The 13,928-nt window shown below is 39.6% G+C and overlaps 1 protein-coding gene across 1 annotated transcript in view; it reads left to right on the forward strand.

Annotated features, from left to right (window-relative positions):
- The window catches only part of DHX40 (DEAH (Asp-Glu-Ala-His) box polypeptide 40), a gene marked incomplete at its 5' end in the record, with an annotated part of 13,660 nt that extends 160 nt beyond the window's left edge, over positions 1–13,500 (forward strand). The window contains 15 exon segments of the mRNA XM_009703571.1: positions 334–500; positions 1,668–1,898; positions 2,100–2,166; positions 2,745–2,876; positions 4,295–4,394; positions 4,828–4,914; positions 5,423–5,605; positions 6,168–6,248; positions 6,949–7,106; positions 9,242–9,356; positions 9,644–9,752; positions 10,072–10,166; positions 10,705–10,774; positions 11,187–11,415; positions 13,297–13,500. Coding sequence (XP_009701873.1) covers positions 334–500; positions 1,668–1,898; positions 2,100–2,166; positions 2,745–2,876; positions 4,295–4,394; positions 4,828–4,914; positions 5,423–5,605; positions 6,168–6,248; positions 6,949–7,106; positions 9,242–9,356; positions 9,644–9,752; positions 10,072–10,166; positions 10,705–10,774; positions 11,187–11,415; positions 13,297–13,436 — 1,964 coding nt within the window.
- Between the last annotated feature and the right edge of the window lie 428 nt (positions 13,501–13,928).

A 13,928-nucleotide genomic window follows, 5' to 3' on the forward strand; every position in this document is an offset into this window, starting at 1 on the left:
AGGACTGTGTTCCTGCAGGTGTTGTCATGGCGGGGTGTGGTGGGATCACTGGGCTGCGGCGCAGTTTTTTGCTTGTGGGCCTCTCCGTGGAGTGGCACAGCCCTGTTGCTGTTGTATGCGGAAGGTCTCGGAGCCTTGAGAAGCCATGTATCCCAGCTGTGGTGAAGCTGCGGTTGTATGTATCATATAACTCATTTGATCAAGTTTTTTGAACACCTTAGAAGTGAAACATTGCCAAGCACCTGTGATGCAGTGCATAAGCACATGTGATGCAATACTAGCCTGTGTTCTGGACAAATATGTGATCTACTTAGAAGCGTTTAGTTTACTTTGAAGTAAAAATCCAGGATAACAGCTCAATGTCTAATTAAACCTTTCAGGATACTGCCATCAAGTATATGACCGATGGCTGCTTATTGAGGCAAATATTGGCAGACCCCCTTCTCAGCAAGTACAGTATCATCATTTTGGATGAAGCCCATGAGCGGAGCCTCAGCACTGTGAGTGTCACCTTCTATCTGTCCTTTTTGGTCACTATTTCTCCTTTACTGAGGTCTACTTATACCATTCTTTCATTTCGGCCCAATTCCCCAGAGTTTTGGCTGACTTTCCACGGATGTACTTTATCCTTTTGCTGTCCTAAGACCATAGAATTGCTGCTTTGTTTATTGCCTGCTGCATAATCTCAAAATAAGATGCGGCCTGTAATCCTGTTGGAATTGTTGTAGCTGTTGTTGCGTTTGAAAGCAATTAAAACTTGGCTGGCTATTGGATACTTGCCCAAAATTTCCAGGAGTTTGAAGCCGGTACAGTGAACACAAACTTTCTAGAATCCTAATTTAAAAAAAAAAAAACAACACATGGAAACAAACAAAACCCTGAAACATCTCTCACTCTAAGGCCTAATGTTTCTTAGGGTGTGTATATGACTGTGGAAAGAGATTATGGCTGTTGGGATCGTGAAAGTGTGTAGACTGACCTAAGTACCACGAGCTATCAAATGTCACTCTGACCCTTCTGTGGCAAGCAAAGTGAGACTCAAGTCACTCAGTCCTCAAGAGATTGTGTTGTGTGTCAAACAATCTAGCAATCCAGCTTGGGTAAAGGGAATATGCTTTGCGAATCCCAGTTCTGCCCTCAAGCATCTGAGGGTATTGCAAGTAACTGAGGTAAGGTGATGTAAGAAGTTACTGCTCCGTCGCCTGTGTCTAACTAAAAGGAGCAGACTTTTAATCTGGAGCATTGCAGAGTAAAATAAATTTGCTGAAGTCATAACAATAAATAGTACAACAAAGGAGGATGCACAGTCATCAGGTAACATACACTGGACAAAGGTGATGACTTTTTAAAATGGGTCTGAGGTAACTGCTTGCAAATAACTTGACCATGAAAGTATGAAAATGAAAACCAAAGGATTTTAAGCTACACTTTTTCTGTTTATAGGCTGTGAGAAGACTGATAAGAAATTAATTGGTTTCTAGAATTTTATTAGTGTGCTTACAAGATGACCAGGGTTAGCGTATGTATTCTTCTGAGTACCTAGGCCCTGAAGATGTGATTTTCTGTCTTCACTATATCAGTGGGATAAAATCAGTCCCTTCTAAGTTTGTCAGACATTTCTGAGAAAACTGGGGTACTAATATAAGTTGCTTCTCTTTTTCTGTTAGGATATTTTATTTGGTTTACTGAAGAAACTATTTCTACAGAAGAAACCACCAAACAGGAAGACGGACATGAAAGTGGTGGTGATGTCAGCCACCCTGGAGGTAGACAAGCTCTCAGAGTTCTTTGGACACTGTTCGGTGCTGCATATTCCAGGAAGAAGTTATCCTGTCAAGGAGATATTCTGCAACCTGCTCAGCCCGAGGGACACAGGCAGCTCTGCGTATGTCACAGAGGTCTGTCCTGTTTTACTTTGTTTCTGTGTTGTGTTCTCTGTTCTTGGTATGATTATCTTCTGGGAAAGACCACAAGAATTAGCTGCTGTGTTGCTGTGTCCTTAACATCTCTGCAGGGTATAGGGAAGAATTAGTACTATGAGTTTTAGAAAGAGTAAGTGAGATTCCAGCTGTTATTGGCTTGTTTGTTGTTTGTTTCAGGCTGTAAAAGTGACATTGGATGTCCACTTAAATGAGCCAGAAGGCGACATCTTGGTTTTCCTGACAGGTGCGAATTTTTCTTTCAACAACTGATGGTTATTCCAGGTGAAGCGTGGCATTGCCAGCAAAACAGTACATCCTTCCAATGGCTGTGTAGTTTGTCCCAGAGCAGTAAGTAGAGAAGGGAAAGTTGCAGGCTGACGCACATAGTCCTATGAAGTGATAGTTCTCAGAGCGTGTTTAGGTATATCCATGCCTATGAGATCAGATAAGAAAAACATTAACCTAAAAATTTGCTTATGCTCTTTTCTTTCTGTGCCAAATTTACTCTGTCTGTATTGTCTATGTGTTTTATTTTGTTGTTAATTCAGGAAGGGAGAATTTCTTTAGCTATAAAACCCTGCATCAATGTATGGGGCAAGCACTTATGCAGTCATCTTTTAAGGAAAAGCCTTGGTGAGAGGCACTGTGGAAAGACTGGATGTCGCCTCCTAAACTTAAGTCTCATAAATATTACTTCCTTCTTGTAGTGCTGTTGATGACTCTGTAATATTGGCAAAACAATCTCATTTAGAGATGTTGCAAACTAGGAAGGCAGTGTTGTAGCTACATATGTCGCTTAAATGCTTTTGTATGTTTTCTTAGGTCAAATTGAGATAGAAAGAGCTTGTGACTTGCTTTTCAAGAAAGCAGAATCTATTGATTACCGGTATGAAGTACATGATCAGTCTGTTGAAGGCCTGCTTATCTTACCATTGTATGGGTCAATGACAACAGGTAAGAGTATATAGTGTCATATGGAACTTAATTCACATAAATATTAACTGCAAGAATTATTATAAACAGTATCCTAATCAAATGTTTCTGTTGTGATTGGGGAAAAAAAAAAGGCATTCACTAACCCACTTGTTACAATACTGTAGCACTATGAGGTTTTTTGTGGTGTTCATAGACTAATCAAACTTTTGCCTTCTCTGTACTTGCACAGAAGCCTCCAGTTAAAATCTGCTGGAAATGGCTTCACATGGTGTCAAGATCTCCAGCTTAGGGAGGGGATATTGTGTAACTGAAAATTCGGATGTCTTATTTAGGCTTTCACATCGTATTTTATATGGAAAAGATATTGCCGGTAGGTTTTTGGTGATGAGAGTAGACCTGTAAGGGAAGATAGAAGTAGTACAGTGTTACACAATATAGAAAAGTACAGGTTATCAGAACAAGTCAGTCTGTTTTATTTGGCAGCAATACCACGGTTAGTTTCAAAGAGTTAAAAACAAAGGCCTCTTGACCTCTACTGAACGCAGACACTGTATTTTCAGATGAACTTGAGTATGATGTTTAAATGTGTGGGTGCAGTACGTAGAATGCCAAGAGGCTGAATGTGTGTTCAGAAGAGCAGGACAGCAGCTTCCATCTGGCAGTGCTGCTGAGAGGAAAGATCTGGTAATGATCTGCAGAGAGGGAGCAAAATTTGTACCTTCTTGAAAGAGCAAAATGAGAAGTTGCGTAAAAGAAAGGGATAGCTTCTTCCTTATTCCGTGATAGGTGTTAGATTCCTGAGTGGGTGATATTTTTTTTTCCTTTTGTGGTAGTTTCTCAGAGGCCATTGTATTTGAATATCTTTAAATACACAAAAGAGAATTTTCCTTAAAGAGATTTTTATATTTTTCGAGTATAAGAAGTGAGAAAATTTCAGGGGAGTGTTGAATTTCCGCCTCCCTCTTTTGTTCCTTGGAAAGCCAAATGAATTAATGGAAACTGCATATACTGCTTTGTTACATGTTGAAAGAAGATTTGCTGGAGACCCTGGGGGATTTAGCTGAATCTTTTCATGTTCACCTTCACTTGCTCTGACTGTTAAAACCCTTCAAATCCTTCATGAAGGTGCTATTAAGACCAGACATCTTGTTTGTTTTTCCTAGCCCTGGGTTAGGAAACATCCAAGAGAGTTGGCTTTTCTTGATCTCAAAATCTTTTTGAATATGCAAACAGTAAAGAAGATATTCTCTGATTTCTGGCATATGCTAAAATAATACCGAATCTATATTTTAGAGTGTTTTGTGATTTGCTTTCTAATTTCATTCAAATGACTTTCATTAAGCATTTGAGTAAGTTTGCACAGTGTTAGTGATGTGGTTTGAAATCAGAGCATTGTAACATAACAGATTGTTTGACTGACTACCTGTCATTTTTAGATCAACAGAAAAGAATATTTTTGCCAGCTCCCACAGGCATTAGAAAATGCGTGGTATCCACAAACATTGCTGCAACATCTCTGACGATTGAAGGAGTGAGGTATCGTTTCCTATCCTTCCTAAAAGCTGTAACAGAGGGAATAATTCAGGAAGTTCTACAAGATTTGGAAAAATGTGTCTGACTTCCTTTTGCTGCTATACCTGTTGCCTTTTTTTGTGTATGTAGTGAATAAAAAAAACCCTTGATACTATTATATAGTCTTACAGATGAGTTATATTGTTGGACTCTAATTTAAAATCAGATCTCAGCTCTGTTAAATGAACATAGTTTCCTTGGGTGCTGGGAGGTATTATCCGTAACATCGTGTAGACGGAACCATTGCAGGGCTGCAGCTGACCAACAAACTGGAAATACCTGTTTGCAGTGATTGTAGGTAAATGTGGCCTTGCTTTGACATGCATGTGGCAGTTACCTGTCTGTTTACTGAGACCTCTGTTGTTTTCTTCTCTGACTGAGTATGAATCTTTTTCAGATATGTAGTAGATAGTGGATTTGTGAAGCAGTTGAATCATAACCCCCGAGTTGGCTTGGACATACTGGAGGTGGTTCCCATTTCAAAGTAAGTTCTAAAAAGGTCGTATGCTTGGTGTTTCTGGGAGTTGCTCTGACAATACAGTGTAATGGTTGATTTTTTTTTTTAAAAAAAAAGGGGGGGTGGCATTTCAGTGGCCAATTTAAAGCCATTTTGTTTGCTGCTAAGTAGAAAGTGGTTCTGGACATATGATTTCCTATAAGTTACAGGCATTAAGAAGGAGTTGGCAATGCATTGTCTGTAGTCTGAACGGTGGCTTACATGTCATCTTGTTTTTGCTGAATACAACAGCCTGATTCAGAGAAGCTTAAAAAAAAAAACCCCGAACTTCCCTTGCACATAAATGCTTCTTCATTCATCTAGTTCTTGTATAGCTGAATTTCTCAGTTGCTGCTCAGTATAATATGTCTTACATCTACAAGTGTAGAAATTGCTATTATTTGTTGCAATTACAGTGTGCTTCTTTGGGTAATAACAGAAGGCATCAAGAGTTTGGATTTTTTTTTTTTTCCCCCCTGCTTTTCTGTTTTGGCAGGAGCGAAGCAAGGCAACGAGCTGGCCGAGCTGGCAGGACATCATCTGGAAAAAGCTATCGGCTGTACAGCAAAGAATTCTGGGAGCAATGCATGCCTGATCACACAGTCCCAGAGATCAAGAGAACCAGTCTGACATCTGTGATCCTGACCTTGAAGTGCCTTTCTGTGCATGATGTCATAAGGTAACCTCCATGGAGAGAGGGGGATTATCATTTTCTTCCTGAGTCTCAGCAGCAAGGTAGCACAGGCACCAACAGCCTATTGGCAGGAGGCAGGATTAGGTCCCTGGCCAACTGTGACACTTCGAGACAATCAGCTTTTCTGCTGTTCTCCTGAGTCTTTAATGCCAGATTGGATCTTGAGCTCAAGTTCAGTTTGAGGTTCTGCCAAAAACTAGCTCCTTATCACCAAAATTAAATAGCTAATAGTGTTCCTTTTAAAATACCGATGTTTATATCCCAAAAGCTTCATCTCTGTGGAATTATTTAATTCTAGGATCATACATGTGCAGAAAATAGTTCCATCTTTGCATGTACCATGCTGGGATTTGTCATCGTAATTCTTCAGTTTGAGGCTGTACATGTAGTAACACGCCCATATACTGAAGATGCTCATGTGTACTTTGGTCAGAAACCTGTATTGGAAGGTTACAAAAGTGTTTGAAGAAATATGAAAACTAACAAAACTATACTGAGTCTGAACAGTGAGATTTCTTTTTTTTTTTTACTTCATTTTTTACTATAGCTTTCCCTATTTGGACCGCCCTGAAGAAAGGCATATTTTAGAAGCTCTCAAGGAACTTTACCAGTGTGATGCTATTGACAGGTAAAAATTAAAAGGATATAGTCACTACAAGAATTTAAAATCTAATCGTTTAACTGGTGTTAGTGAGTTGTTCCTGTGGACTAACTGACTTCCCCCAGCAGTAGAATATGTTTCCTCATTAAACCAGGAAGTTAACGACTGGGTTTTAATATACTGTCTGTAAAATTAGGACTAGAGTATAGCTTAGGACTGGAGAGATACAGATTAATTTCTGCACATTGTCCTGGAGTTCCTGAGTGACCTCAAGCAAATTACCTCAACTTTCTGTGCTGTAGTTCCCGAGAGCAGATCCCAGACTGTTGTGACGAAGGTGCTTAGGCAGTAGCTGTGAGGCCCATCCAAGAACTCAAGACAGGAAGCAAGATCTTATCCTAAGCTTCTAGGAATTCTTATTCTTCTTCAAAAAAAATTCTATCTTTATCTTAAACATCTGATACACTTAAAAAGCTGGCTTTGCCTGCCATGAAGCAGGCATAAGCAAACTGGAGAAAGGTAAAATGTTTTTCTGCTAGTGATACTTGCTTCATGTCTCTAGCACCTATCTGGGATCACACAGACTGCGGTGTTAGAACAGTCCAGAGGGAAATGCTGCTTTCATGCTCTTTATCAGTATATGGTGGCTAACATTGTGTGTGCATATTCCGATTTATGTTTAAACATAGTTTTGAATCTGGTGTTTGAATCTTTTTCCTGGGATAAGGAGAGGCCACGTGACAAGACTGGGTGAATTCCTGGTGGAGTTTCCCCTCCCTCCCAACTTGACCTGTGCTGTCATAAAAGCTGCTTCTCTTGACTGTGAAGATCTGCTGCTTCCCATAGCAGCCATGTTGTCTGTGGAAAATGTCTTCATCCGTCCAGGTAGGAAGCCCCTTATCTCAAAGCAGCCTTGGGTTGGGGGCGGAATTCTGCTTGGACAGGGACATCTCAGGCAGTAGTTAGGCAGCACACACTGCTTCACCTGGAGATCTTTTCTACAGCTTCCTTCTGCAGGATTTTTTGCTCTTAGTAGTTTTCTGTGTTAATAGTTTGTGAGGCCACAGTATCTTATAGGTGTATCTCAAGATTGTAAAGTGGAAACTGATTCTGTATTTTAAACAGTGGTAGCACAGGCCTTTACTTCAGTGTAAGGATACTCCTGCCAGGGAGGAAGCGGGCCTCCTTAGTTAGGCCTAACAGTGGTGGGAGACCTAAGTATTTACCTTAAACTGATGCTTTAAATAACCCTTAGGTTGCAGCATGAGGAAGATTCCTCAAGTGCAATGCCTTGTCTCCCAGAGTACATCGTAGCAGATCTGTAGGGAAGAATGGTAAAATTAGGACAAATAGACAGTGGCACTTTGCCAGTATGCTTTTACAGCTTTTGGTGGTCTTAGTCAGGGCACACTGCAGGCTAGGAATTGGACAACAGCTGTTCCAAAGAGTTCAAAATAGCACGGAATTGCGTTGCGTTTGTCCCAAGGCTGTGAGCTGAAAAGCAACATATGGGTAAGTGAGTGGATGACTGAAAGGTCATAAAGGGGAAAACTTACAAGAGGGGAAAAAAAAAAGAAAAAAACCCAAGCAACAAGAAAACCAAAATGTACTACAGCAGAACCTTTTGTTTTGGTCTAAGTACAGACAACAGGGACTGATTAATTTGTTTTTAACAAATGGGGTCACCTCTGGATTGGCTTTTCTGTTCAAAAACTCTGTTTAACCAAATAGACCTTTTAAGTTACTGTGAGAAGCAAAACTTGTTACTGCTTCCATTTCCACTGTTTTTTGAAATGGAAAATATAACTTTGCTGTGGTTCGAAGCTAGCACCTCTCACTAGTGCTAAACTCAGGCTCTCACATCTTCCTGCCTATCTCCTTTCCACTCCGATCTCCTCCCCTCTTCCCCCCCGCAACTGTGCTACATACAGTCTTTATATCTAGTACAGTCTTTGTGGAAGACCTTTGTCCTTTCTAGTCATTCATTGGCTCTTGTCCAGTTATCTCTGTAGTCTATTAACTGTGCCTGTTGGTGCAACAGCTAAAGACACTGCTGACAGGGCTGATAGCCTGGATTCTGCTCTGGGGTCTTTCCCATTCCCACAAATGTGCGTTTGCTTTCCCATCCTCCATCTGGCAAGATGCCCTTGTTATCTGTTCAGCTAGCTAATGCACACATGTCCGTTGCTCTCCAGCAACCCTGAACATTAGGGCGCAAACACAGAGACTCCCATCCTAAAGACACTTGCTCATGTGCACTATGTATACGAACAGGCCTCCTTACTTTGTTGGTGTTACTTTTAATACCCACCAACTTCTGACATCATCTGTAGTACAGTAACAATGCAATGCATTGGCCTTGCATCCTTATCTCTCTCTACTAAGGGGAATAGGTTGTGCTGGGAAGAAATTCTTTGGGTATTTAAAACTCAAAATAACACTTTGGAAATGTTGCTTTTGCCTAGTACATTCCTAGCATTTAATGAAGGTGAATTCCCACTAAACTCACAAATCGCATTTTTTCTAGACTCTTATTTATTTTAAGATCTCCATTACTATGGCAGTTGAGTACTAGGACAAAAGCTGAGTTAAACAGATTACATGGTGCTATGATGGGCTGGTTTCAACAGTTTTGTTTTTTCTCTCAGGGCAAAACTTCCACTTGATCCCTGTGAGCTGTTTAAGGTCGCTGTTCCTTTTATCTTTCCATGTTGGCATCTGAATTGATTGAGAGAGAGAAATACATAGAACCTTTCTTTCTAAGAGACTAGAATTCTTCCGTTCTAGTGCTGATTGATGAGATTAATCACAGATTTAATAGCATCTACATGTTCTTGTTCAGCAGTAGTGGAAGGAGGAAGAACTGTAAATGTAGCTGTGGAGGAGAGACGAATCTAAAAATAACATGAACAAAGAGCCAAGGCTGTCAAATACACTTTGGAGAGATGCTAATAGAAGATTAAGTAGGAATGACAAATAAAAATTACTTTGTTAAAGTGAGATATAACTTACCTCCTCAGGCGATCCTCAGAAGCAAAAGGAGGCTGAGCTTCAACACCAGGAACTTTCCTCACAAGTGGGAGGATGCAATGACTTTGCAACCCTCTTAAATATTTTTGAACAGTGCAAAGCAAGGTATAAAATAATTCCTTACAGTAAATGGTTTTGCATTGCTCATAATTCCCAACTGCTGATGGTTTTTAGATATATTGCGTGTATGCACATGTATGTACTCACACCTAATTGCAGATTTATTCCTTATTGTGATCTGTAATTTCTGTCAAGACACCTATTATTTAAACTAACAAACTATCTGGCTGTGTAGGTTGCCTTCTTTGTACGACTGTAACAAAAAATAGAGGCAACTTGCTGCCTGCAGCTCACAAAGGGCTTCTTTACAATACAAGTATTTGTGTTCTCAGCAAGTCTCCTTCAGCTTGGTGCCAGAAATACTGGATCCATTGGAGAGCTTTAAAATCTGCTTTTAGTGTGGAAAAACAACTTCGGGAAATAATCAGTAAACTGAAACAGGTAAAAAATATAATTTTTATATATGATTGAATTATATAAGTTTACATTTAAGACATGTACTGGACTACTGAGCCTTTGCCAGATGGCTGCTGCCTTTCTTCAGTAGAAGCTAATCCACTTATTTATTAGAGCATCCTTGCTGTAGCTTGTGTAACTAATAGGTATGATGGTGCTAACAAGCAAGAAGGAGGGTTTTCCTCCTTTCTTCATGGTTTCTGTACGATGAGAAACCCAGAGTTTAAAATCCATGGGATGGAGGGGGTGTAGCCACTTTTTCTTTAGTAAAGATCCTGATTCATGTTTATTTTTCTTTACATAGCTGCCAGACTTCCCTAAAGAGACTTTTGAAGGCTCCAGAACTGAAATACTAAGAAGATGTCTATGTGCAGGATACTTTATCAATGTAGCTAGGAGGTAAGTAATAAAGTTTGAAGAATTGAACGGAAAAGGTATTATGCATATTCTTTAAAGGTGTAGTTGCATATTGAAAGAGGGTAGTAAGGCTGTATGTTGTTAAAAGTAGCAAAGTAGCAATTGCAGCTGAAGGTGGTGCACAGGGCTTTTGACTCTCATTACATTCCTGGGGAAGTTACTTCCATCCTTGGAATAGTAGTTTTTCTATCTGTGAAATGAACTTGCAAGCTGATGAGTAGTTCCAGATGTTAAACTAAAGGGCTTTGAAATGTCCAATTGTCATGGCTGTCAAAGACTCCAATCCCAAATCTGTTTATTACTGTGTTGTTGTATCCACAGTGTTACTGTGGTAAATTAGATGGATATGTTTTATTCCTCATTGGGTTTTTTATAGTTTAATTCTGCAAAGATCTTCCTCTGCTTATACATTTGAGTATTTTCTTCTATGCTGCTGCTGACTTCCTTAGTTTAGTGTTGCTGTCTAAGCACAGCAAAGTATGTTTCATTGTATTTATTTTTTTTTCCACAAACCTTTCAGATCTACAGCCAGGACATTCTGCACAATGGACGGACATGGCAGCGTAGTCTATATCCATCCTTCATCTACAGTAAGTTACCAAAGTCTGTTAATAAAGTAGCAAAGGATCTACAAAAGGAATAAAAGGCAGGTCCCTGTAAACTCTTCCTCTTCTGTTTGGTTTGTGCTAACTTACAGCCAGGGGAAGCACTGTTGCAGTGTTCATTTTGAGAGCGGGGAAGAGCCTTACTTCTTCAAATTTGGTAAATGTTTAGCTTATGAAACAAGTGTGACATAGACTCAGCTTTCTCTCTTGGCTCCTTGGATTTCCTGGCCAATTTTAAGCAACTCATTATGCCTTAGTTTCCTTGTCTGAAAATTTAGAGTAATGTCAGCTTTATCTCATTCTTGCATCTGAAGCATTGGAAGATATTCCAGTGGAGGGTGCTCTAGAAATAAGAATTCTTTTTTATCAGTTCTGAAATAATCTTTTAATTTTTCAGCTATATAACCAGGAGACTCTCCTTGAGTGGATCATCTTCCATGATGTCACAGTGACATCCAAAATCTATGTCAGGACTGTGTGTCCTGTTCGCTACGAATGGGTCAAAGACTTGTTGCCCAGGCTGCATCAAATTGATGCATATGAACTGAGCAGTGTGGCACGGGAAGAGGTAACTGAAGAGGAAATAACCAAGTGGAAACATAAGGAGGAGCTTAAAAGGCAGTATGGTAAGCACGTTATTAGTCCCTATCTGTGGCGTGTGTAGTTTTCTTGGTGGTTGTGGACATGTGTGTGTATATTATGTCACTGAATGCATTCTGGAGTAGTAGTTGTTAATCTGGGTGTGCTTAATATATTTAGTATGTGTAGCTCTGACTTTTCTTGTCTTACTACAGCTCTGCAATCCTTATTTTTCTGCCTCTGCAGTACGTGTAGTGGTGTTTGCTTACTGGTTCTTGCCATGCTCTCCTTTTCTTTTGATTTACAATAGCTGAGAGGAGCAGAACTCAAACAGAGTTGAATAAAAGCATTTTGAGTCTGACCGTTATTTAAGTTTGTGAAGGGTATCGGCCATAGATACCCAAAATAATACTGTCCTGAGAGGGAGAAATCCTAAGGGCTATAGGGTGGGGTGGGGGCAGAAACAAGACAAAACACCCCACCAAACAAAAAACATAGGGGAAGAAGTATCACATTTTAGTGAATGTCTCATTCTGACAATGAATTTAATACCAAATATTTAAATAGCCAGTTTTAATTAAAACTGGTGCCTGCGAACTGATCTGGCTGCTTGGCATTCTTTGAATTCTTCTGTCCGAAGGTTTTGTAAAGCAGCCAAGTGTTCAAAGGGCCTCTTTACTCCTGAGCTGACCCTTCTGAAACATTCATTTAATATACAGTACAGGCACTGGCAATATAGATTCTCTTCAGTTTCCCCAACAATTGAAAAAAATGTAGACTTTTTTTTTACTCAGACCAGTGTCTCTTTCTGTCCTGCATTAGTGTATAAATGAACCATGTTAAATGATAAAGGCATGAATTGGATTTGGTTATAAATTTGCTGGAAAGGATATTTGCATTATTGGATAATGCAGAGAAGGCTCCTCTCTTTATTTATCTGAAGTCCAAGGAGGTAGAGTTTGTTCTCTTTGTCCCCCTTAACTTTATGATTTCACCAGGCAACTGTAAATTATTTGGAGATTAATGTTGACCTTACAGGTGTTGTATTTCTGGGAGCTTCATAAAAATAGGTGGCTGAATAGCTGACAAAGGCTTAATTAGTGCTCAATGGAAGGAAAGGCTGCAGCATGAGCTGAATTATTATTTGACTCCAAGACAGAAAAATTACAAATATTCCAGTAGTGAATGCTGATTAAAGCTCCTTCCTCGTATCAAAGAATCTGGTGCCCAGCCCTAGAGCCCTAGAAATAGACTGCAGTACCTGCTTCATTCACACAATACTTAGGCTCTCAGAGTCTTTGAATGCTTATTTTTTTTTATTACTATTTTAAATTTTATTTTAAACTGAAAATATTTCCTGCTTTTCTTTCCTTTTGGGAGAACTACTCCCAAGGTCTCAGCTCAGTGGGAAACTGTGCATTTCTACTTCTGTCTGATTCGGAGTATTGACTTTTCCCACTCCTTTTATCTGTGTGTTGTCCCCTCTCTTCCTCCTACCTCTGGAAATCTATAAAGATAGTTTATTCTAAGCTTTTTTTCCCCTGCTAGCAGTGCTGTCTCTGTCCTGCCTAAACCTACGTTTGAGATGTGTAATTTAGAGTAGTAGGTGCATAGAACATGAGATGCGTAGTACCTGTTAAAATAAAAAGTAAGTTATACATTTGGGGATGAGATGAGCCCAGCTGCAAATATTGACATGGGAGTTAAGGCATGATTTTTATTTTTTATTTTTGGTACAGTCTGTCCTCTCTGGAAGTCATTCAAATGACTGACTGGGACTTGGAAAACATTTGAGATTCTGTTGGGGGATTTTGAGTATTTTACAAATAGAAGGAATTGTAATGCTGTTAGTTTTGTGTTTTGGGTTTTTTTTTTTTTTGTTTTTTTAAACACAGAAAAGTATATTTCTCTATCTCTTCTCCCCCTAGAAGGAGTCACAGACAACTCTGCAAAGAAGATGGAGAGAAGGAATGATGACAAATCAATACTGGATGCCCGAGCTCGCTATCTTGAGAGAAAGCAGCAAAGAGCACAGGGTTTAAGTGGTCCAACAAAAGAAATAGGGTAATACCCACGGCTGCTGTACTCCCACTGTGAGGAAAGGCAGCTTGGTGCAGTTGTTCTGGGTATGTTTGCATAATGCAAAATGACTAACTGGCATGAAGGAAAACTTCTGCTTTGTGGTAAGTTTGAGTGCCAAAGTATAAGAATTAAATCTTCCTTTGCTGCATCCATCAAGGAGGTTACCAAGCTGAATTTTGTTGCTGTATGTCACTGGCAACAACTTAGTGGCCTGGAATGTGGATGAAGACACGATACTTACTGTGGTGCCAATTCTGTGGCATTTAGTTCACTTAGAAAGGTCTCAGTGGTCTCAGTGCCATTATTAATAAAATTTTCTTACAGAAGTTCTTTTTAAAGGAATGGAACTGTTGCTTTTTATCCATTTTACTTTGTATGATTGTGGCTATACAGTCTTCATGCTCATACACTACTCAGGAAAATGTGTAGGAAGTGCTCTTTTAATGATGGAACCATCAGGATCTAAATTCAAAAGGAC

The sequence above is a fragment of the Cariama cristata genome, unplaced genomic scaffold (genome assembly GCF_000690535.1).
Source record: "Cariama cristata isolate BGI_N322 unplaced genomic scaffold, ASM69053v1 scaffold26307, whole genome shotgun sequence".
NCBI classification, from domain to species: domain Eukaryota; kingdom Metazoa; phylum Chordata; class Aves; order Cariamiformes; family Cariamidae; genus Cariama; species Cariama cristata.